The sequence below is a fragment of the Pseudorca crassidens genome, chromosome 6, assembly GCF_039906515.1.
Source record: "Pseudorca crassidens isolate mPseCra1 chromosome 6, mPseCra1.hap1, whole genome shotgun sequence".
In the NCBI taxonomy this organism is placed as follows: Eukaryota; Metazoa; Chordata; class Mammalia; order Artiodactyla; family Delphinidae; genus Pseudorca; species Pseudorca crassidens.
Genome location: NC_090301.1, coordinates 8,448,753 through 8,473,321, shown reverse-complemented (window position 1 = coordinate 8,473,321; position 24,569 = coordinate 8,448,753). Strand labels below are relative to the sequence as shown.

The following is a 24,569-nucleotide window of genomic DNA, read 5'->3' as shown; positions in this document are numbered from 1 at the left end:
CGTTGAAAAGGCAGAGAGTGTTTGCTGATGAACAGCAGAGGAGCATCATGGAAAAATCTCTCCCATTCTCTCCAGCACTGTCCACTCCCTTCAGATTCCTCAGATGCCACCAACTGGCACAGCCGTGCCCTGCCTTGGCGTGGGAGAAGCCCTGTCTCCAGAATCCAGAGGGAGTGGGTGGCTTATCTGTTACCACCCATAGCCTCCCTGATGCAAGGGGAACTTCTCTTTCTCCTCAAGCCTGCGGATGAGCTCAAGTGTGATTTATAAAATGTCTGGCCATTTGGGATAAAAAAACAATGTGGGCAAACTACACTGAGGTCACCAGCAGTGGTCTGGGCGGTTCCCTGGGGACTAAACATGGCCTCGGCCTCTGGGAGGGCCCTCTTGCAGACACACACTTCCACATCCCAAGGCTGATGGCACAAAAGAGACTTTGTAAAATACCAATGATTTATGCGTAAATATTCTAGCTCTCTGCTGCCCTAATGGGAGGTGGATATAAACACTGTCTACGGGGTGGGGTGCGGGGGGGAAATCAAATATACAAAACCGAAACCAGAACGTTTTCACAGGTCATCTGGAAACCAAATCATGCAGCTCTGAGGATTTGCCCATGAAACCTACTCAGGGAAGACGTGGAGAGGAGTCCATGGAACTTTGGAGAAATGGGCCTTCGGGAAGAGTCCTTCTGCCCCTGAAAGCTGATCCCAGCTCTCTGGTTACTGGCCCCTTAATTTCTCCTGAGTAGGACTTGATCTCATTTGCTCATTCACAACAAGTGTAAAAGTCCAGCAACAGCTTAAATTATGACCCTTGGTGGGAATATAATAGGCAGGTAGAGGTTTGAGATCTAGTCAGATACCAGGGCTCACGCGGCAGGCTGGAAAGTATTTGGCCCAAATCAAAGGAGCTAAAAAAAAAAAAAAAAAAAGCACAAGTAAATAAGATTAACACAAAAAATCCATGACAAAGTATCAAACTTATAATAAAAACAGAATCTGGGGCTTCCCTGTTGGCACAGTAGTTAAGAATCTGTCTGCCAATTTAAGGGACAGGGGTTCGAGCCCTAGTCCAGGAAGAGCCCACATGCCGTGGAGCAACTAAGCCCGTGCGCCACAACTACTGAGCCTGCGCTCTAGAGCCCACAAGCCACAACTACTGAGCCCACGTGCCATAACTACTGAAACCGGCGTGCCTAGAGCCCGCGCACAGCTACGAAGAGAAGCCCCCGCTCACCGCAACTAGAGAAAGCCCACGCACAGCACTGAAGATCCAACACAGCCAAAAATAAATAAATTTATTTTAAAAAAACAAACAGGATCTGACCACATGCTTCTGTGGCCCCACCTTGCTTGCAGAACCTTAATCCCGGCCCCGATTCCGATAAAGCTTTACTTACAAAAATAGGCAGCCAGCCCACGAGCCATAGTTTGCTGAATTGCATTAAAATACCATGTATCTTGAATCCGGGGGCACCGCTTACATTTTGTGTGCGAGGTGAATGCCTCACTGGCCTCGCCTGGGATCTGGGGAGATCCTCCTGGGGCCTCCCAGGGTGCTGATAGTACAGCCTCGTGGCCGAGGGGCTGGGCCTGCCTGCCTGACCATCTTCAGCTCTCCAGACCCTGTGGGGAGTTGTTCTAAGGAGTGATGCAGTTCACTTTTGCACATAACAAACTGCCCCCAAAACTTAATGGCATAAAACAACAATTTATTAGCTTCACAACTGTGTGGATCAGCAATGGAGGCTGGACCCAGAGGGGCAGCTCTCTCGGGCTTGGATGGACCCAGCTGATCAGAGGGCAGTCAAGGGCCTCACTCGTGTCTGGCAGTTGGCTGCGGGCTGGGTCCTGGGTTTATCCTCCAGCAAGTTAGCTCAGGCTCGTTCACATGGTGGTCTCAGGGCAACAATTGCAGTGAGAGAGCTCAAACCCACGTGCTGTTCAGGTTTCTACCTGCATCACGTTTGCTGCTCTCCCATTGGCCAACACAGGTTACATGGCCAAGGCCAAGTCTGTGCAAGAGGGACCGACAAGGACCCAGAAACAAACCCGACAGGTCTGCGACAATCTACCATAGAGAGGGTGTTCAGAACTTACCTCACGCCTCAGAACCAAATCTTTCAGGATGGTTTTTCCACCGTGGCATAAACTTCCCATTTTAATTCAGTTCAACAAACGTATCCTGTGGGGCTGCTCTGCACTGGGTTGCGGAGTGTTGTGATTTTGTTAAATTAACGTTGCTTAGGTGGAGCCCCGGTGAAGGGAAAGTGCAACAGAGAAGTACCTCCGGGGGAGGTACACGGCTCTCCTGGGGTCGGGGACGGGACACACGGGGAGGTCCTGGGAGGTGGGGGAGACTATATATCACTAGGCCCTTGGGGAAGTCCTATCGGGAACTTACTCTTACCTCTGAGCTGCAGGCTGTTCCTGGGCCACGCACTAGCGAGAGGGCTGGGGTCAGTTCAAAGCCTCTGCGGCCTCACTGAGCCACACGGCAGATGCTGCAGCAACATCGCAGAGTAGCTTGGCTAAACTCGCAGCAGGAGACAAGCTTCCACTGGCCTGTGAGTTGCTATCCATCTTCTAGGAAGAAGTCCTGGCCTTTGCAGACAGCCACAGTTCAGGGCAGGGCACCCGCACCAGACTGAAGTGATGGGCAGATTTCTAGGAGGAGCTTGTAGAATTCGCAGAAAGTCAGGCCTAGAGAGACCTACACAGAGTCGTCTCTTTAAGGTGTCAGTTGAAGCCTGGGAATGGATGGGATCTCAGAGGAGGGAACTGGAGAAATAAGAAAACTAGGGCAGAACCAGGGGTGAGAGAAAGAAGAGTGGCTGGTGCAGGAGACAGTCTCCAGGGAGGAGCCAGGCTGGGAGCACATGCTCCAGAACCCGGGGAGGAAAGCAGTGCGTGGAAGATGCTCACCACAGTCAGAGCTGGAGGAGGGCTGGGCTGCCTGAGGACACCTTCCAGAGAGCGGTGCTGGGCCAGAGGTCAGCCTGGCCCCGGGAAAAAGCTGAGCCAACGAGTTGGATGCTAGAGGCTTTGAGGTCAGTGGGATCACCTGGAGAAGGACAAGGGGCCAAAGTGATGGCGTGAGCTCTAAGAGGGGCAGCTGGAGCACAGGCCACGGAGCAGTGATCTTGAGGAGTGCTGGGTCCAGGCCCTGGGCCAGGTCCCACCTGGGCAGGAGGCAGTGGTGTCCTGTGGTCAGTTTGTGCCCACTCGCTAAATGTTCAGGATTTCTATGAGCTGGTGTTAGCACAGTCATTTTCAAAGCTTAAAGTTTATAAACTTTAAATAATTTCTATTAAAAACAAAAGTAATAAATACTCAAAACTCATCCCTTCCTAGTTTTACTGTTTATATTGTCTACATCCTGGAGGATACATACACCTGTTGTATTTGTAGGAGGGAGGTACACTATAATACCGCCTACTATGCACCCCTTCACAAGTCTGGGTTCAGTGACATCACTTTGGTAGCTTGAAACTGGCTGTGATGGGGACACTTACACCACAGAAAGCGACAAACGCTACAAACCAGGCTTCCTCCGGCCCCCCAGCAGCAGAGCCGGTTGTTAAGGCGTGTGCAGGGTGCAGCCTGGGGCAGAAGGTTGGGTGGGTCAGGGGCAAGTTGGAAGGATCAGGGCAGGGTGTGTACCCTAGAACGGCGAGGGGGACACGTGGCGGGGACAGGTGGTGGCTACACCACTTCACTTCCAGACCTTTGCCCTGCAGGAGCTGACATGGAGCCTTGCTCCTGGGTCACGTGATAACTGAGGGTGCTATCTGGTCACTGGGGGTGCCCTTGAACACTTTCCCTCTTGACACACTGCTGCTGATTGCACTTGCGTTATCTCTGTACCGCCTAGAAACACAGCCGCCATGTGTGCCTAGGGGTGCGGCACTGCTGCTGCTCCCAGTCACTCCCAGAGAGTCAGGAGGGCTCCCCAGATACACTCCTAGGGCTTTGTGTTCTGATTCTGAAACACCCAGGTGGGAGCACTGACAGGGCTGAGGGGGAGATAAGTGTGGATGCCTTCCTCACGTCAGCGGGTTCCCGGGCTGCACTCAAGCCAGGCTTGAACCCAGGCAACAGCATCTTCAAGGGGGAAGCCAGGCTGAGGGTCCCAGTGACTTACAAGTGCAGAGGGGCAGGGTCTGGGCGTACTGGGGACCTGGCTGCACCGGCAGAAGGCAGGCATAGAGCCTGGATAAATTGCCGAAGCCAGAAGCAAGAAGAGTGCAGGCGGAAGTGGCTGGGACGTGAACTGGGAGACACTAGCGCCAGGCCAAAGGCCAGTCTTCCAGGGCCGCCCTGGGGAGCAGCATGACTGGAGGGCTTGGGGCCTCCTGGGCGCCCTGTGGCCCCGGGGCTTGAGGGTCGATTAATGTTTTGGTGTGGGGTTCCCAGCTGGGCCATCTTCAGGGGGACCCAGTTTCTGAGCCCAAAGCCCTACAGATGAGGCCCCAGTTGCCCAGGGCAGAGGGGCCCAGAGACGGGGAGGGGAGCGTTGGGCGTGGGCTCCCGGGCAGGCATACAGTGACCAGGACTTTCCATCCACAAAGGGCATGGAGTAGGGGGCAAGTGGAAAAACACAAAAATCAGGCAAAAGAGAAGGATTTCTGAGCTTTTGGGGGCCCCCGGGGGGGACACCTGGAAATAGGGAGGTGGGAACCTGGCTATCACTGGACCACCTTGGAACCCCAAGGAGACCGACTCCCCCATCACCAGAAAGGGGGCCAAGCCAGGCCCGGCCAGTCCCTCCTCTGAGCAGCCAGGGAGCCTGCACCCTTGTTGTCCCGGCGACTGCAGAGCGTAGGGAAGAATGGAGTGACATTTCCATTACAATGACTTCAAGGAGGATCAGGTACTAAGAAAGGTGCAGGGGGGCAGCTGGCAAGGGAGAGCCTTGACCGAGAGGCTGCAGAGGCACCACCAAAGCTGAGGTGTAGGGTGGCGTCTCCCAACAGCGACATGGCTTTAAGGCGTCGTGACTGCCGCACCATCCGTGGGGCCGTCCCACCTGTGTCTGGTATTCCTTGGTGATCAGAAGCTCGGGTGCTGCCACGCGATGCCTGAGCAGACCTCCCTCCAAGGAGGGGCCTCTCCTCACCCCGCCCTCACCACATGGTCCAAATGGAGATCCCATTCTCTGCCTTGACCCTGGCCCCCCTGGAGTCATGCGGGGGGGAGGTGGACTTGAGCCACGCCAGTCAGACCTGGGGGCCCCTTTCCCTCTGGATGGCGAAGCTGAGATGCTGGCCGCGTTCACTCCTGCAGGAGGAGAGAAGGAGGCGCCACTGAGGAGGAAACAGAGGTGAGATCCCTGGACAGAGTTCCGCTTGCAGCCCGTCTCCAGCAACACCCTGATCCTTCCTGCTCATCTGGGCCAATAAATCACCGATAACTCCCTGCCTTTTTGATTGTGTGTTTAATGATTCTTCGTGTTGGGTGTCACTTACCATCAAGCCTATGACTTGAAGCAGTGACCTACCCGCTTAGACTCGGGCTGCTGGCGGGTTCTGCCGGCCACATCGCTCCCAGCCTTCCTTCAAAACCCACCTTCTCTTAGCGGCTGGGGAAAAGCGTCGCTAGCTCTGCTTCTGATTATTTTCATAGGCAACTGCCCTCCCACCCACCCACGTGCTCCCCGCTCTGGCCCACAGGAAGTGTGGCCCGATGCTGTGGCTCGTCCCCTTCCGCCTCAGGTCTCTTCAAGGAAACGTCGTTTGGCTGGGTCCCTTGTGATTCTTGAGAGAACAATTTTCCACCTGCACTGTTTTTTCCAAATGGTGAGGGTCCCCTCTGTGATGTGTGTAAATGTAAGACTAGGAGGGGACAAGAGAGGTGACCATGAGGCCGGGTGCGGGGAATCAGCAAAGGGACCAAGGGTGATGCTGCAGTGCTAAGCTCGCGGTCTGCTGGGGACTAGACTCCCTCCACAGCCTCGGTCGTAAGGGTCAGGGGTCCTGCAAGGATTCGGAGGTCATCATAAGGCAGGAGCAGCAGCAGGCCAAACAAACTGGACCAAAAAGTCAAGGTCATAGTTGTGGTTAAATACATCTTCTCAGAAACTCAGTCTGGCTCAGGGATAAAACACACTGCCATCTTTTTCCTGCACGGTGGTGTGGCTAACAAAAAAGGTTTCTACCAGAAGGTAAGGTACCGTGACTACTGCCTGGGGGGGTCAGACAGGCACTGAAATGCCTTCACTGCTGTTTCTGGCCCCCTGGAATGGCTCTGGCCTTTTCCCCTCTCTCTGTGCCCTGGAGCAGACCTCCCAGCGCTGGGCTCCTGGCTCAGACCCCACACGCCCTCACTCACGCCTCCATTGGTCAGCTTCTGCTGTTACAGCGTCAGATCCAGGCTGGGTTTTCTTTTCTCCTTTGTTGGTTCTCCAACATCTATAATCAGTGGCTCCCCCGTACCTGCAGTGACCCTCCCATGTTAAGGGAAGATCTTGGGTCCCACTCTCCAGAATCATGGGGCCCCCGGCTCTGAAAATGCTTTTATCCACTCCTGTCCCTCACCCCACCCCTCACAGACCCGCTTCCTCCCAGCGCTTCTCAGGTCTCATCTTTCTGGGGCTCCTGCGAATCTTCCAGCCCCTGCTCCAGCCAGATGACAGTTCAGGAAGATGGGAGGGCACCAGGGACTTCACCCAGCGACAAGAGGGTCTAAGCAGAAAGGCGCGGAGGGAACCTCCCCTCTGTCCTGGCGCCTCTGGCTCCATAAACTGAGAATCGAGATGGTATCCTGTGTCTAAGGTGAGCCTCAAACCAAGACCAAACCGATCCAGAACTGTGGTCCACGCACGACTGGGCCAACATGGCTTGAACCACAAATCCCAGAGAGAGGAAACTTCCAGTCAGAGAAGAAATGATTCTGCCAGGGTCTCCCCTCCCCGTTTTGATGGGGAGAGAAGGATGGGGTGGGGAATGGGAAAAGAGCTGCCACTCAGAAGTGGAGGCTGGGAGGACCCCTGAAGACAAGGCCTCCCTTGGCCCCCTGGCTTCTCTGGAAGTGGATCAGCTCAGTCTTCCACGGCCAAAGGCCTTGCTCTCCTGCAGGGAGCCCGAGGCTGTTGAGAGGCATATCCGTCCGTGGGAAATAGGGTAGGAAGGGGCGTTAAGCCCAGCTCTCCCGGTCCTGCTGGAAGCTTCCTTGGTCAAGCAGGACTGGGTGTGAGGTTTCACCTTCCCAAAGCAGCCTTAGCTGAAAGGGAACGGGAAAAGTCAGCACGAAGGCGAGCCTCGCGGTTTCATTCCTTCCATGTCCGAAGCCCGAGGGGGACGCCGCATAGGCGGCAGCTGCCTACAGTCCAGACACCTATGGCACGCAATGTCACTGTGTCTCTGCCAACCCTGGACAGAATCACATCGTCCCCTTATCCCTGGCTGAGGGATGCTCTCCCACAGTGCCCGGAGCAGGCTGGGGTCTCCACTGGGGCAGGGGTCCAGGCCCCTGAAATGTGTGTCACACCGCGTCTGTGTTACCACTTTCTAGGCGGAGTCCGGCTTCCTGAGCCCCTGCCCTGCGCTGGGGGGAGGGTAGCAGGACCAGCAGCCAGGCGATGGAGGGGCTGAGCGGATCCCCGGCCCAGGCTGGGGTCAAGGGGCCCACACCCTGGAGAAGGACGGCCCCGCGGGCTCCCAGGGAGCGGTTAGCCCCCAGGAGACACAGGCTGCTCCTTCCTCCCTGTCCCTGGCCGACAGCCCACGTGTCCCTGCCCTTCCCCACACACCCCCATTCCTCCTTGGGCCTCTGCTGGGACACCAGCTCCCAGGAGGCCTTTCTTACCCCTCCCCCTCACCCCCACCCCGTCACAGCACAGACATCCTGGAGGTTTTTGCCGGGAGCTCTGGGAGGGCAGGGAGGGCCTCTTCCCAGTGTCCTGTGGGGTGGGCACAGCACACCTGAAGGTGCAGGATTCACCGGCGCAGGGCCAGTGGCCTGGAGTCAGCATCCCGAGAGCACCAGGGCCCTGGCTCTCGGTCCAGGGCTCCCCCACTGGAGCTACTCCTGGCTGGGCCTCAACTCTCCTCCCCGCAAACCACAAACCCCCTCAGGGAGCCCGTGTCTAGTACTGCTGCTGCTGCTTTTTAACGGTTTTACTGAGGTGTCATCAACATACAATCAACTGTAATTGTCTAACGTACAATGTGATCAATTCGGATGCGTGTAAACACCCATGAAACCACGCCACAAGCAGCAGAGTGAAGAGACCCATCACCCCCAAAGGCTTCCTCTGGCCTCTTGGAACCTCTCCCGTCTCCTCCCCCCACCTCTAGGCGACTGATTTTTCTGTCATTAAAGGCAGGCTTGTATTTTCCCAACTTCTACGTACACACTAGAATCATACAACAGGTATTCTTTCTGGTCTGGCTTCTTTCACTCAACATAATTATTTTGAGATGTATCCCTGTTGTGGTGTGTATCAGGAATTTAGTCCTTTTTATTACTGAGCAGTGGTCCATTTTATAATATCACCATTGGTTTATTTAGCTACTAAAAATAAAGATGCCGTGAGCATTCAGGTACAAGTGTTTGTAGGGACTGAGGATTGTTTCTCTTTGATAAATACTTAGGAGTGGAATGGCTGGGTCATGTGATAAGTATATGTTTAACTTATTAAGGAACCATCGAACAGTTTTCTGAAGGTGTTGCGACAATTGACATTCCCACCCCCAGTGGACGAGAGTTCCAGGGGCCCCGCATCCTCAGGAACACTCGATGTGCTCAGACTTGGTAACTCAGACCTTCTAATACACTGTAAAAGGATCCCCCCATCTAGTTAATTAACAGCCATCACTTCACAGAGTTATTTATTTATTTATTTGGTGAGAACATTTAAGTTCCACTCTCAGCAAATCACAAGTATACAATACAGTGTTATCAACTCTAGTCACCATGTTTCACCTCAGATCCTTAGACCTTATTTATCTTTTGTTTTTTGCTGCTGCACTGCACAGCTTGCAGGATTTTAGTTCCCTGACCAGGGATCGAACTCAGGCCCACAGCAGTGGAAAGGCGGAGTTCTAACCACTGGACCGCCAGGGAATTCCCCTTATCTATCTTATAGCTGAAAGTCTGTACCCTTTTATCAACCTCTGCCTATTTCCCCCACCCCCAGCCCCTGGCAACCAATTTTCTGTTTTTATGTGTTTGACTTTTTTCTTAGATTCCACATATAAGTGATAACATGCAGTATTTATCTTTCTCTGTCTGGCTTTTTCACTTAGCATAATGCACTCAAGGTCCATCCATGTTGTCAAAAATGGCAAGATTTGGGCTTCCCTGGTGGCGCAGTGGTTGAGAGTCCGCCTGCCGATGCAGGGGACACAGGTTCGTGCCCCGGTCCGGGAAGATCCCACGTGCCATGGAGCAGCTGGGCCCGTGAGCCATGGCCGCTGAGCCTGCATGTTCGGAGCCTGTGCTCCACAACGGGGGAGGCCACAACAGTGAGAGGCCCGCATACAGCAAAAAAATAAAAAAGAAATAAAAATGGCAAGATTTCCTTCATGGCTGAATAATATTCGTGTGTATGTGTGGTGTGTGTGTGTGTGTGTGTGTGTGTGTGTGTGTGTGTGTGTGTGTGTGTATCTCACATCTTCTTTATCCATTCATCCATTGACAGCCGCTTAGGTTGTTTCCATATCTTGGCTATTGTGAATAATGTTGCAGTAGACATGGGTGTGCAAATATCTCTCTGAAACACTTTTTTCATTCCCTTTGGATATATACCTAGAAATGGGGTTGATGGATCATATGGTAGCTCCTTTTTTAATTTTTTGGAGGAACCTCCATATTATTTTCCATAGTAGCTACACCAATTTACATTCCCACCAAAAGCACACAAGGGTTCCCTTTTCCCCACATTCTCACCAACACTTGTTATCTTTTCCTCTGTCCTATAAAAGCCATCCTAACAGGTATGAGGTGATATCTCATTGCGGTTTTGACTTGCATTTCCCTGATGATTAGCGATGTTGAGTACATTTTCATGTACCTGTTGACAATTTGGATGTCTTCTTTGAGAAAATGGCCATTTTAAAATCAGATTGTTTGTTTTTTTTTGCTGTTGAGTTGTTTGAGTTCGTTATATATTTTGGATATTAACCCCTTATCAGATATATGATTTGCAAATATTTTCTTCCATTCCGCAGGTTGCCATTTCATTTTGTTGATGGTTCCTTTTCTGTGCAGAAACTTTTTAGTTTCATGTAGTTCCACTTGTTAATTTTGCTTTTGTTGCCTTTCCTTTGGTATCAAATCCAAAAAAATCCCAAAAGTTGCCAAAACTCATGTCAAGGAGATTACCCCCTATGTCTTTTTCTAGGAGCTTTATGGTTTCAGGTCGTAATACATACAAGTCTTTAATCCATTTTGAGTTGATTTGGGGTGTGGTATAAGAGAGGGGTCCAGTTTCACTCTTTTGCATGTTGCTAACCAGTTTTCCCAACACCATTTATTGAAGAGACCATACTTTCCCCACTGTATATTCTTGGCCTTGGCTCTTTTGCTGTAAGTTAATTGACTACATATACATAAATTTACTTCTGGGCTCATTATTTGGTTCCATTGATCTTTCGTCTGTTTTTGTGCCAATACCATATTGTTTTGATTACTATAGCTTTGTAATATAATTTGAAACCACAAGTGTAATTCCTCCAACTTTGTTTATCTTTCTCAAGATTGCTTTGGTTATTTGAGGCCTTTTGTGGTTCCATACAAGTTGTAGGGTTGTTTTTTCTATTTCTGTGAAAAATACCTTTGGAATTTTGATAGTAGAGCCCTGGGAGTATAGCCAGTTAAGAACTGCTTGTTTGTTTGTTTGGTATAGTCTGGCTTTCAGGGCTAGGTGTTTGGGGGACTCTTCCCTCGGGTGGAAGTTTTAGAATTTGGCACACTAGACTGGGGTCCAAACCCTCCACCCCTGAGAGAGAAGCTGGGAATTGTGAGTCCCCTCCTGGTACATGTCACTCTACCAGGGGTGGAGTATATGGCAAGAGTGTGTCTCAGCCTTTCCTATCCTTTCAATGTAGGTTTTTTCCCCTATTTTCTCGATGTGTAGTTGTCACTCAGCTAGTTTCTGGGTTTCTTTCAGAAAGAACTGCTCCATGTGTCGACATAGATTTGGTGTGTTCCTGGGAGGAAGTGGGCTCAGGCACCTCCTATGTTGCCACCTTGGACCACAACTCCCTATGTCTATTGACCCTGCCAACCTTCACAAGTATTGACTAAGTCACCATAGAAAATTCTCAGATAAGTCACTCATCCCTGTCTCTCAGGCGCTGGACCTCTCCCCAGTGACATCAGCCCTGCTGGGTGAGGAAGGGGCAAAGCTGGGCCACCTGAGCTTCTGGGCAAAGTCCAGAGTCTTTGCTTGTGGGTGGGTGACAAAAACGACCAACAAAAAATTATTGGCCCCTGTAACCAAATCAGGGGAGGCAGGGTGGCACTAGTTCTCAGGCCCTATTTTATCTTCCTAATACTACAGTAACCAATTACCACAAATTTAGCAGCTCAAAATTTATTCTCTCACACGTCAGTAGGTCAGAAGCCCAGGGTGGCTCAGCTAGTTTCTCTGCTCAGAATTTTACAAGGTCAAAATCAAGGTGTTGGGGCTTCCCTGGTGGCTCAGTGGTTGAGCATCCGCCTGCCGATGCAGGGGACGTGGGTTCGTGCCCCGGTCCGGGAAGATCACACATGCCGCAAAGCGGCTAGGCCGGTGAGCCATGGCCGCTGAGCCTGCGCGTCCGGAGCCTGTGCTCCACAACGGGAGAGGCCACAACAGTTAGAGGCCCGCGTACCGCAAAAAAAAAAAAAAAAAAAAAAAAAAATCACGGTGTTGGTGGGCTCTTATTGGGAGGCTCTGGGAAGAATATGCTTCTAAGCTCATTCACACTGTGGGCAGAATCCAGTTCCTTTTGGCTGCAGGATCGAGGTTCCCGAATCCTTGCTGGCTGTTAACTGGGGGCCACCTGCAACTCCCAGGGGCCTCTCTGGTCTCTAGGCTCCAAGTGGATCCCTATATTTCACAACCAGTAAAGGCACGTCAAATGCCTCTCACACCTGGAGTCTCTCTGATGCTCCCGTCTGCTTCCAGCCAGAGAAGGGTCTCTGCTTTCAAGGCCTCTCATGATTAGATTGGGCCCACCTGGATAATCCAGGCTAAACACCCTATTTCCAGGTCTAGAACCTTAATTACATCTGGATCCTTTTTGCCTGTTTCCTAATATGGTAACAGGTTCTGAGGGTCAGGGCAGGGACAGCTTTGTGGGAGGGGCAATACTTTGCCAACCACAGGGCCTCTAGATCCAGGATTCCGGCCCTGTTTCTCTGTTTGCTGTGCGTGTTGTTTGTTGTTGTTTGTGAGTGGGGCACGGGGTGCGTGAGCACAACACTTCCCCAATATGTTCAGAGCCACACTCTCAAAAGCCTGGTGACCAGAGAGGAAAGGGGTGTCCCTCCCCAGGTTCCACTCCCCAGGGCAGAGCCCTGACTGGCACAGTTTAGGTCACAGGCCCACCCCCTTGGACCAAGCATGCTGTCAGGGCAGGAGGGGGCATAAGAGACTGACTGGCCCAGCCTGGTTGAGAGCCCACCCTGAGACCAGAGGGAGGAGGTCTGTTACCAAAAGGGAGGGGTGCTGGGTACAAAGCCCAGAACAGATTTTGTGACCATTGTCACATGAAGCCCACTCTTGGACCCCTTCTCCAAGGCTCCTGGCTCAGCCCTTTACCGTGCTCACTGCAGTTCTGCAAGGCCTATCGTGTTATTAACCAGTCTTTTCCGAGACCCGGTCCCAGCTCTGCCATTCACCAGCAGGCTGACTTTTCTCTGGGCCTCAGTTGTTCCTTCGGTAAAATGGGAATAATGAAACCCCATTTCTGGCCAAGCTCTCCAGGGCTGCTAGGGAAGCAGGTGGGAGGGTATGTGTGTGAAGAAGAGTCTTTGTCAATGTGGAGAGGCCTTTGACCAGAGCCTAGGAGGGACTTTTGGGGCTCTGAGTCTCGGCTAGAGTCTCAGTGGTCCCTCTGGCTCTGGCCCCTCGGTGGTAGCAGCACCAGGCCAACAGCTACCCGGCGGGCTGTGGTAGGAGCAGGGCTGCCCAGAATGCACCTGGCCAGGCTCTGGGCCATGAAAAGGCAGGCATTCAGGGCTTGGACAGGGGCCGGGTGATGAGAGACAGGGAGCCCTGTGCTTCGGAGAGGAGGGAGGCCTCCCGGTGGGGCTGAGCTGCCAGGCCGGGGAGGGCAGGCCGGCTCACAGCCGAGGGGGAGGCGCCGGGAAGGAAGACTAAGCTAGTGTGTTTGAGGCCGAGGGGCTGAAAGGAGGCTGTGTGTGCCCAAGCCGGCCGCCTGGCGGGCGGGGATGTGAGTCATTGATGGCCTGGGGGGAGGGGGCACCCAGCTGTCCAGGATGAGAGGGCACAATGCCCACCCTCGTGTGAATGCGTGTCAGTGTGAACTTGAACGTGCGTGCTGGGGATGGGGCGGGAGCCCTGCCGATCTGTCTGGACCTCCCAAGGCTCCCTGGGGTGGGCACACCCCGTCATCCTCTGAATACGGCTGTGGCGAGACTGGCCTCGTCTGTGCCAGGGTCTCCTCGAGGCAGCCAATGCTGGTAATTCACGCCCTCTGTTATTCAGCCAACGGCATCGGTGCCTCCCCCACCCCGTGCCGCCAGGAGAACAGAAAGGCCTGCCCCTGCTCTTGGTTGTGGTGGGACAGGTGGAGGGGGGACAGACAGACAGACATGATGCCAGCCAAGAGAGGGAGCACCTACTCCAAGGAAGGGGACATTTGGGTTGGGTTTTGAAAGATGAGCAGAAGTTCACTCGATGCAGCAGGGGGGAGCACATTTGAGCAGAAGGAAGCTGGAGTCTTGGTGAAGGAGAGAGGAAGGCCAGGGCAGCTGGGGTAGGGATGGGAGGTAGACTCGGGTGGTGCAAAGGGCCTGTGGTCAGTAGCTGGAGGTTTCTGGAGGTATGGGTGGGCATAGGCTTGAGGACCTGCAGGAGATCAGAAGAGGCCACTCAAGGATGCAGTAGGGATCCGATGCCAAGCCAATGGTGCCAATGGTGCCGAGCCCATTCTCAAAGGCCTGCCAAGCAGGGTTTCACTGGTAGCAGATGAGCTGGTTGGGGGAAGCCCCTCCCACCTGGACTTGTGTGTGTGTGTGAAGGTGTGTGTGCATGTGTGATGAGTATCTGGGTGTGTCTATGGGTGAGTCTAGGTGTGTGTATGTGCCTCTCTCTGTGGAAGTGTGTGTCTCTGTAGGTGTATAAGTGTGTCTGCGTGTATTTCTTACCAGGTGTGCATGTATCTCGAGTGTGTATGAGTATGACTGTCATGCCAAACATGCATGCTTCTGTGTGTGAATGTGTCTGTGTCTGAGTGCTGTGTGTCTCTACGTCTGTGTGTTCTTGCCTGTCCCTGGGTGTGTGTGTGTGTGTGTCTGGGTCTGTCGCTTGCTTGCCTGTGTGGCTCTGTGTGTGTCTGCTGTGAGTGCCCACCACGCCCTGCCCACAGCAGCCTGGGGCTCAGCCCAGCTGGCCTGTGTCCAGGGCAGCATCTGGGGAGTGTGCCTCTCGTTCCCGCCCAACTTCTTCACAGGCCGCCCTGACCCTGCTCCTGGGCCTGTTTCAATTGTGGCTTCTCTCTCGTCTGACCAGCTCCACCCACATGTGACTGGCTCCCACCCCTACAAAGGCCAGGGTGGCTTCGGCTGCCCCCAGGCCAGCCAGTGGGGGCCCAGGCACAGGAAAGGGGAGGCCAGCCCCGCAAGGGGGCTGTGCCCATCCCCCCAGTGGCCAGCCTGGAGAGAAGGACTTGTCAGGAAAACATTTACAGACACTTCCCACACAGACACCACCCTTCTTCTTCCTTCTGGGGCCCTCAGGCTTAGGGCTTGTTTCTCAGGGCAGTTTGAGAGTCCAAGGGGGCGTCAGCGGGAGGACTGGCCCGGGCAGCTCTTCCCTTGCCTTCTTGAGAATAGCAGCTTCCTTTAAGGGCTCTGCCCCCTCACAGTTGTTCCGACTACAGCAGCGGACACGTGACCCAGGCCCGGCCGATCATGGCACCCGAACCCCCCAGACACAATCACTGGCCCATCAAACAAGCTTGAGCTACTTGGATTTGGGTGTCTGTCACTTGCAGCCAGAGGGGCCCCGGACAATCCTTGCCTCAGTCGCAGGTCTGAGTCTCCAGGGCGCACGGGACCACCCTTGCCTGGCCCTTACCACGCCTCTGTCCCTCCCTGGCTTTCTCAGATCCCATACAAGGGCTGTGGCCACCCTCCCCCCGTCTTCTCAAGCCACTGACTCCGCGGCCGCTTCCTCAACTGCCTCCTGCTTCGATGGGAAAAGCGAACTCCTCAGCTCTTCCATCTTGGCCTGATTTCCTCCACACCTGCCTCCCATTAGGTCTTTCCTGTCCCCAGGCTCCCAGGAGGAACTGTCCCTGTGCTGGCCCTTGCCCACGGCTGACCAAAAGAGCTGGAATTGGAGGGTTCAACACCAGTGGCTCCCAAACCTTCCTGTGCATCAGAATCATCTAGGAAAGTGGGAAAATACAATTTCCCAGGTTCCATCAGATTCTCTGCAGGCAGGCCCTGGAATCATGATTTGAAAGCAGCTTCACCGGTTATGGCAATATCACCTTCTTAGTTGTTGAGTCAGTCTTGGCTCCATCAGGATTTGGCCCTAGAAGGGCATCTCGGGCTTCCCTGGAAGCAATGGGGTTGCCCGTTGTGTTGCTCATATGGGGACCCTGCAAGGAGCCCCTTTTACCTTCCTCCCATCTTCTCTCAAGCCCCTGTGATCTGGGCTTCTCTTTGGCCCAGTCTTCCTTTGGGTGAGGTGACCTCTCAGACTCCAAGCCAGACCACCCATGCTTCAAAACCCTGTCCCTCCTCCCTGCCCCCTCCCCGAGCCCCCCTTTCTTCCCCATCCCCCCACCTCTCTGCTCACTCCTTTTGGACCGCCTCCTGCTCCTCCCACTCTTTAAAGGGAGGGCCAACCCACAGGAAACACGTTCCCCTGGAAGACTGCAGGGGGGACAGAGTTTGCCTGCGGGGGGCTCCTCCAGTGCCAGTGTGTGCACTGCCCCCCTTGACCAGGAAGCCCCTCCCAGCATGCCCTGCAGGGTGGGTCAGGTTTCTGCTGGGGATATGGTGGCCTCTGAGGACCAGAGGTAGGTGAGGACAGTGGGCCTCACCCCACACCTCCTGGACAGGTGGTGTGTGACAGTGCAATCAATGCTGCCCCACTTAAAGCACCTATTGCGGAGAAGCACAAAAGCAGACCTCCTACCCCTGCCCAGGAGCCCGAGGGAGAACCACTTTCCATCCCAGGGCAAATTCAAGGACATGCTCATACTGACCAGGGACTGGCTAACCCTCCAGTCTGATCACTGTAGGTGGGGGGGCACCCAAGACCAATTACAGAAAGTTCTGGGCCCAGGGCACTGCTCTGCTGGGTTATGGGGCTCATTCAGGCTCGAACAGAGGGGCCTGTGCAGTTTCTTGCCAGGCACACACCTTCACCAAAGAGCGATGGCTTCTGACACTCCAGTGTGAATGAACAGACCCCATGGTGCAAGTGTAGATGGCCACCCTCGAAGCACTGGCCGTGGCTGCCCCTGGAGCGCAGACTCCTACTTGGGGAGGATGTGAATTCACACGCTCACACATGCTGCACCTAAGGGACCACAGCCAGGGCCACTCTCCACCCTGCAGCCTTTGCCCAGCTCTGAGCTCCATCCCCTGTCTCCCAAGTGCCCAGAGCTCCTCACACCTTGGCCAGAGGCTGGCCCAGTGCATCCTCTGGTCCTGCAGAGGGCCCTCCACATCTGAGGGCTCAGCAGGCTCTGGGCCCCGGGCTTTCATCCCAGGGGAAACCAGCAGGGTCAGGATCCCAACCAGTTCTGGAGGGTTGGTGGGGCTGATGTGAAAGAAAGTGGGGAGGGGGAGGGGGAGGGGGAGGGGGAAGGGGGCTCTTGGCGATCTCCCAGGCAGGGCTCACTGAGCTCCCTCTTTCAGGGCAGAACATCAACCTGAGGGGAGCAGAGGATGACCATGTGACAGGGACAGCTGACCCACTTCCACCATGCTTGGGACCCACGCCAGCCCCGCCTAACCGGTTGCTTCCTTTCCCCCACCCTCCCTCCAGGGCCCCCTCCACCTCCCGGATCAGTTTCTGCAGCTTCCCTCTGTCTTCAGCCACGGCTGTGGGGCAGGTGACAGATTCCATCTGCAGACTGACCTCTGCCTCCTCAGGGGCCTCACTCGACCACCCCCGTCAAGGCTTGAGACGTCAGCAGGAATCTGCTGCTGGGACTCTGCCCGAAGGGCAGGGGCTGGGACAGGTGGAGTGGGCCAGACTGGGTGAGCTCTGGCACTCCTGAGAGGGACAGGCCCAAGCAGCCCCAGGGGAGCCTGTCAGACTGACGGTGCAAGCTGACCAGGGGCTGGCCTGGCTCCCACCCCAGAGTCGAGCACTGAGTATTTAACTGTCATCCATTTCCCAGGCTGAGTCTGACCGAGGCACAGATCAAATGAACCCATGATGACAAATTGTTCCTCTCAATGGACCAGATTCCACTGGCAAACACTCTGCTGCCTTTGGCGGCGGTCTTCCCATTGTCACTTTTGAACCCTCCTGGGTTCTGGGGCCTATGGATTGGCTCACCACGTCGCAGGAGGCACTGATCAAGCTTCACATGCGTCATCTCTGTAATTCCGTGCTGCCAGGAAACAGGTCTCAGGGCGATAAGCCACCTGCCCCCGGTGACATGCAGGAAGTGCAGACCCACGGACCCGACACTGCCGCTCCAGTCCCTAACCCTGGGCTCAAATTCCCTTCCCAGAGATCACTGTGTCCACCCCTCATTAGACTCCTAAAAAGACCCCGCAGCTTCCAGGTGAGAGGTCAGTGCTGAGGCAGGGCGGGCTCTCCTCAGCCAGGCCAGCACTAGCCCTCCCTCAAGGCCATGCTTGCAGGGCAAAGCAAGAGAACACAGAAGCCTGGGCAGTGAACTACCTGGTGCCCTGCAGGATGGGTGGTCAGTGGGACTGTGGGTGGCCCTCAACAGCAGGCTGACAGGCCAAGGGGGGCTTTGGGCTGCAGATCAGACCTTCTTCCTGCTCTGGTACTTGGGAGGGGCTGTTACTAAGGCGCTGGTCCCAGGGTTCTCCTCTGGAATTCTGCCTGAAAGGCCCTTCACAGTCCCTCCCTGAGGCTTGCAACATCCAGGAAAAATGCTATTGAGTGCTGGCTTTCTCCTACCCCTCCAATGGGCCCTCGAGCCTTAAAGAAAGGGCTCCTCACCGGAGTCTCAGGGGCCTGGGGTCCAGCTGGGGTCCTTAGGCTTCCTACTACCTGCCTCTGACTGTACCTGAAGGCCTCCTGGCCTCCCTGGGTGCCCCTTGGCAGGAAGTTGCTCCCTGTCACTGCTTTCCCTGAGTGAAGGGCAAAAGGGCCTGCCTCCGGAGCCAGGCAGGCTTCCTGGGCTTGCCTACTATGAGACCTGACTCACTGGAGGCAGCACCTCCACTTCCTCCTTTGTAAAGTGGTAATAATAACAGCCTCTAGGACTCAGTCATTTCACGCAGGGGCCTAGACCGTGCTTTGCATATTGCACTGCTGATGAATGTTAGCTGTTATTTACTGGACTGTGAAATGCTTCTGTTTCACTACTGTGGGCCTTTTTTTTTTTTTTTGCGGTACGCAGGCCTCTCACTGCTGTGGCCTCTCCCGTTGCAGAGCACAGGCTCCAGACATGCAGGCTCAGCGGCCATGGCTCACGGGCCCAGCCGCTCCGCGGCATGTGGGATCCTCCTGGACCGGGGCACGAACCTGTGTCCCCTGCATCGGCAGGCGGACTCTCAACCACTGCGCCACCAGGGAAGCCCTACTGTGGGCCTTTTTGAGGCCCTACTGTAAGCTCAGTGATGGGACCTCACCATGGAACAAGGCTAGGACAGACATTACCTGTTAGAGGATTCTGGAAGTCACCTGGATGGAACGCCCACCACCCCAGACCCACCCGGGCCAAGAACGCCCCTGTGAGTTCTCTGTCTTTGTGCAGCCCACTCCCTAGGAGTCCCTGGGTGTGTCGTACACAAACAGATTAATAAAGGCTTAGGGACAAAAAAGGTTTCGAGTGAAATACTTGTTGATGGATGAAAAGGAAGTTTGGGCCGGCAGAGAGGCCTTTCCTTGGTGGTGAGGAGGGGCTTCCAGAGGCGAGAAGGACCCCAGAGATGGAGAGGGCTATTGTCCGGGGACACAGAGAAGGTTTCAGGGCTGAGCTGAGGCCTGGGCCGGGGTCCCCACTCAGGCAGCCCGGCCTCCCCCTGACCTCTGCGCGGGCTTCTGCTCTCCCAGCCCCAGTCCCTCTCCTCGGTAGACCCAGCCTTAGGTAGCTAGGTGCGGGGGTGGGGGGCGGGGGGTGTTAGGGGAGAGGGCAGAGGGAAACAGAGGGGGGAAAGGAAGCCCTGTCTGCCTCTGCCTCCCCCACCCAGAAAAAGTCCGGACGGGGCCGGAGGGAAATGGCTGGGCCCCGCGCGCCTGGGGAGGTTGGAGATGGGTGGGGTCCCGGTCCGCAAGAGTCCAGAGGGGCCGGCGACCCCAGGGAAGCCCCGCGGGGGAAACCGCGTCCCTGGGGGCGTGAGTGACCCTCGTGGGCTCCGAAGTCCTGACTCAGCCACTCACGCTCGGGCCGAGTGATCCTGGGCGGCTCCGGGCGCTCCCGGGGCTCGGGCGCCACCCCCGGGAAATGGGTAATTGCCGCCCTGCGCGGGGCTGAGGGCTCGGCGCGCGGCCGCGGGGATGGAGGGCCGGGGGCGCCGAAGGGGTTAAGGTACCTGGGCCAACGCCTACCCTCCCGGCCCCTCCTCCGGCCGCGGGGAAGAGGAAAGCCTCGGCGGGGGCGCGTCCCGGCCTCCGCCCATGCCCGCCCCCGCCCGCCCCCGTCCCGGTGCCCATCCCGGTCCAGGTCCCCGCCCGCCGTCCCCGAGCCGCGGTGCCCAGAGCTGCGATCCGCGCGCCCGGCTCCGCCGCCGCCCTGGACCGGGCCGCCATGTCTCTGTGGTGAGTGGGGCCGTCGGGCCGGGGGACCCGGGCTGGGGGCGCGGGGAGGCATGCCCCGCTGGGTGTCCCGGGCTGGCCTCACTTTCCCGGGCACAGATGGGCTGGCACAGCGGTGGCCGGAGATGCCCGGCTCTGCGCGACGCCTGCACCGGCCGGTCGGCGACCGGGGACCGCGGGGCCCGTGCGCTCAGCCCTCCCCGGCGGCGCCTCTGCTCCCTTACGCTCGGGCACCGAGGCACGCACATCCACTCCCGCACCCGGGGAGTTAGCGACGCAAGGTCTCGCCGGCAGCTGGGTCCCGTCCTCCATTCCGAGGGCCTCCTGCGTCCTGGGCGACCCCCGTCCTCTACCCTCAACCCCCGAGTGGCTCTCCTTCCTCCTGGGGAGCTCGTGCCTCCCGCCTGCCCACCTATCTCCTTCTCCTCTCCTCCCGTTGGGGGCTTTTTTCCCACAAATGAAGTGGGCTGGTGCAAGTGGAACCAGCCTGGAGTGGAGGGGGATGACCCCCTCTGTACTTCCTCCAGTCCGGCCTCCCGACCTGGGGTGTGGACGGCTTTGCCGAAACCCCCAGGGCGGGAAAGCCAGCCCGGAGCACTCCGCCCCCACCCCCTGGGAGGATCCGGTCTTGGGTCACATCCCTGTCCCAGCACCTGAGAGGATCCAGTCTTCCTCCAGGAAATCTTGGGACCCCATGGAAAATTGCTGTCCATGGGGCTCAGCCTTCACTCGCCCCGGGTGCCTGCCGCCTAATCAGCCGGTCCTGAGGCCACTCCAGGCTGCTCTACCTGGTTCCTGTCTCACCACTTTACAGTCTCTCTCCCATATCTCCCCTCTTGGCACTCAGGGCTTTTCTGGCCTGCCCCCCACCCACCGCCACCGGAGTCCCCAGCTCCTATGTCTCCACAGGAGAGTACATGGCAGGGGGCCTGGCCACCCCCAGACTGTGAGCTGAGGAGAGAGGGTCCTGGGGTCCAAGGGCTCAGGGTCCAGGGACTCAGGGCCCTGGCTCTGGCTCTGCGAGCACTCCTGGAAAAGAAAAAACTGATTTCTGCTTCCGAAAGGGGTATGGTGAGGTTAACTTGTTATGAGGGACCCAGGAGAGTGGGGATACAGCTGCGAGTTGGGGGACTTCACCTCTCCTAGTGGGCGTATGGGGGCAGTGGGCAGGGAGATGCTCGCCCCATTTTCAGGCCTCTGTCGACCGGGGGATGGGGGAGGGACAGGTTTCTTCAGGTCCCAAGTTAGAGCCGACTCCCCAATGTCCCCCACACTTTTTGAGCAGGTGTACTCTCTGATGGTTCACCAGGCTTGCACAAAGCAAAGGGGGTGCCTGGGGGAGAGGTGGGGAGCAGGGCAGAGGTCATCCTCGGGGAATCACAGCATTCCCCCGACTCCATACCCACTGTGTGCCCGGCACTGCAGCTAGCGCTCCAATTGCATGCTATCCTCATTTCGGAAAAGAAGAAATCATGGCTCAGAGAGGTTAAGGGAGACCCACTGGACCTCTCCATTCAGCTTGTAATTAGCAGGACCAAAATCTGAATCCTAGCAGCCTGACTCCACAGTGTTTGTACTTAAGCTCTGTGCTGTGTGGCTCCCCTGGTCCTGGAGGAGGGAGGTCAGGATGAGAGAGGAAGCAGGACCCTCCTCTGACCGCTCAGGGGCCCAGGGACTTGAGTCTGTGTCCAGGGTCCACTTGCCCATCTGGGACTGCACCTCTGTACAAGGGGACTGACTCATCCTTTCTTCTCTCCTCTGTACCATCCTCTCCCCACCTCACTACCCGCCCCCCCCCCCCAAGGAAGAGAACCATCTACAAGAGTGTGTGCCTGTCGCTGGCCCTGCTTGTGGCTGTAACAGTATTCCAGCGCAGTCTGACCCCCAGCCAGTTTCTGCAGGAGCCCCTGCTACCCACCCTCGGGTTACAGAAGGCCCAGAAACCAAGCGGACACCTGGTGAACCCTGACAGCTTCTGGAAGAACCCGAAGGATGCGGTCACCCTCACACCCATGGTTTCGCGGGGGCCCCAGGCCTGGGATGTGACCACCACTAACTGCTCAGCCAATGTAAACTTGACCCACCAGCCCTGGTTCCAGGGCCTGGAGCCACACTTCCAGCAGTTTCTGTTCTATCGCCACTGCCGATACTTCCCCATGCTGCTGAACCATCCAGAGAAGTGCAGCGGCGACGTCTATCTCCTGGTGGTTGTCAAGTCCGTCATCACACAGCACGACCGCCGCGAGGCCATCCGCCAGACCTGGGGCCGCGAGCAGGAGTCGGCGGGCCGGGGCCGCGGCGCCGTGCACACCCTCTTCCTGCTGGGTACAGCCTCCAAGCAGGAGGAGAGGGCCCACTACCAGCAGCTGCTGGCCTACGAGGACCGCATCTATGGGGACATCCTGCAGTGGGACTTTCTTGACAGCTTCTTCAACCTGACCCTCAAGGAGATCCACTTCCTCAAGTGGCTTGACATCTACTGCCCCGACGTACGCTTCATCTTCAAGGGCGACGATGACGTCTTCGTCAACCCCACCAACCTGCTGGAATTTCTGGCTGACCGGCAGCCCCAGGAAGACCTGTTTGTGGGTGACGTCCTTCAGCACGCTCGGCCCATCCGCAGGAAGGATAACAAATACTACATCCCCGGGGCCCTGTACAGCCAGGCCAGCTACCCGCCGTACGCAGGCGGAGGGGGCTTCCTTATGGCCGGGGGCCTGGCCCGGCGCCTGCACCACGCTTGCGACACCCTGGAGCTTTACCCCATCGACGACGTCTTCCTGGGCATGTGCCTGGAGGTGCTGGGTGTGCGGCCCACGGCCCACGAGGGCTTCAAGACGTTTGGCATCTCGCGGAACCGCAACAGCCGCATGAACAAGGAGCCCTGCTTCTTCCGCTCCATGCTCGTCGTGCACAAGTTGCTGCCCACCGAGCTGCTTGCCATGTGGGGTCTGGTGCACGGCAACCTCACTTGCTCCCGCAAGCTCCAGGTGCTCTGACACCGGGCGGGCCGCCAGGGTAGGCTAGGGCGTGTGCCCTCGAGCCCTGGAAGGCATGAGGCTGCAAGTGCGAGGCCAGGGCACAGCCTTTGGTCTCCGCGGGGAGGCGGAGGGGTGGGCCTTACGTGTCCCCAGGTGTGGTGGGGTGCAGGTAGCCAGAGCTGAGGCCCGGGAACGTTTGGAACTGCCCGGACTGGAGACAGTCCTCTGGGGAGCGAGGCCACTGGCCCCTGGCAGCCCTCCTAACCTGGGTCTGTGGCCTGGCTCCCTCTGACCCGGTGGGAGGCCCTGGTGGCCTCTGGAGGAACCCTGTGCTCAGGTACCTGGGCTGGACCTGCCCCTGGATGGGTCTGCGGCTGCCCTCTCACCTTCACGGAGAAGATTCTCCTTCTCCTGTGAAATGCCTCAGTCTCCCCACGGGCCCAGGCAGCCCTTTCAGGAGAAGCTGAGCCCTGTGCAGGCACACAGGCCCTCTCACGCCCCTGGGTCTCCTGGAGACTGAGCCGCAGAAGGCCCTCAGCACACCCCCGCCCCCTGACCTACCTGGGGTCTGGCTGCCCAGTCTACTCCCAGTTGGCTTCACTCCTAGCTGCGTCCTGTGATGCTCCCTCCGGCTCCCGTCTGTCTGGAAGCATGACCGGCCACTCTGACTACCTCAGCGTTTCTCAGAACCTCTGGATGGGCTGCAGCCCCACCTCACCCCCTGACGCAGGGCCAAAGAGCAGTGCTCCGGCCCCAGCAGTCACGGTGCTGCCCACCCAGCCCAAGCCGAGGGCCCTCCTACAGCCCCGTGAGGCCTGGCTCCCCAGCCGGAAACCAGCCGGTTCGACCCTGGAAGTGGACATTCCTTTACTAATGTGAAGTTTTATTTATGAAGAATTTGGAGGGAGAAGGTGCCAGGCCTCGGGAGAAGGTGGTGTTCTTCCCTCCACTTCCCTCATTTCAGCAAGACACGACCTGCCTCGGCCACTCTTCCACCCACAGCCACAACCCTGCCCCGGCACCCCCGTGCCCGTCCCAGCCCTGCTCCAGAACCCTGCCCGACCTGCACGCCTACTTCTGCAGGGCCTAAGCAGACCAGCATTCGCCCCTGTGAAGGGACGGCGTGGCCCTCGTGAGCCGCCCCACTCAGGTTCAGGGGTCCCTGGGGGTGGCTGCAGAAGGATGCCACCTCGTATCAGGATCGAATCACCTGGGAAAAGATTGAGGGGTCGACTCTGTTTTCTCAATAAAAGGGGACTGATTTTCTTTCTGGTGTGAAAGTTCCTGTCGCCATCTCCGTCGGAGGGCCTGTCTGGGGCCAAGGTTGCTGGAGATTTCTGAAGACACAGCTCGTTCCTTGTTCTTGGCTGGTGGGTACACAAGGACCCTTTGAAGGACCTGAGAGGGAGCTGAGTGCCAGGATGAAAGCAGAGTCAAGAAAGATGCCCCCTGGGTAGGGAGCGGGGTGCAAGAGAGGCCTGCCAC

At 56.7% G+C, this 24,569-nt stretch overlaps 2 protein-coding genes across 2 annotated transcripts in view; both read left to right on the top strand.

Moving 5' to 3' along the window:
* ARMC9 (armadillo repeat containing 9) overlaps positions 1-5,344 on the top strand; it is a 142,050-nt gene extending 136,706 nt beyond the window's left edge. Inside the window, exon 25 of the mRNA XM_067740247.1 lies at positions 5,289-5,344. Coding sequence (XP_067596348.1) covers positions 5,289-5,329 — 41 coding nt within the window. The 3' untranslated portion in view covers positions 5,330-5,344. The remainder of the gene's footprint in view (positions 1-5,288) is intronic.
* Positions 5,345-19,853: 14,509 nt separating this feature from the next.
* On the top strand, positions 19,854-24,350 carry B3GNT7 (UDP-GlcNAc:betaGal beta-1,3-N-acetylglucosaminyltransferase 7). Its single transcript, XM_067740244.1, has 2 exons — positions 19,854-20,106; positions 21,908-24,350. Exons 1-2 carry the CDS (start codon positions 20,096-20,098, stop codon positions 23,100-23,102), a joined length of 1,206 nt encoding a protein of 401 aa, XP_067596345.1. The 5' UTR covers positions 19,854-20,095; the 3' UTR covers positions 23,103-24,350.
* Positions 24,351-24,569: the final 219 nt, after the last annotated feature.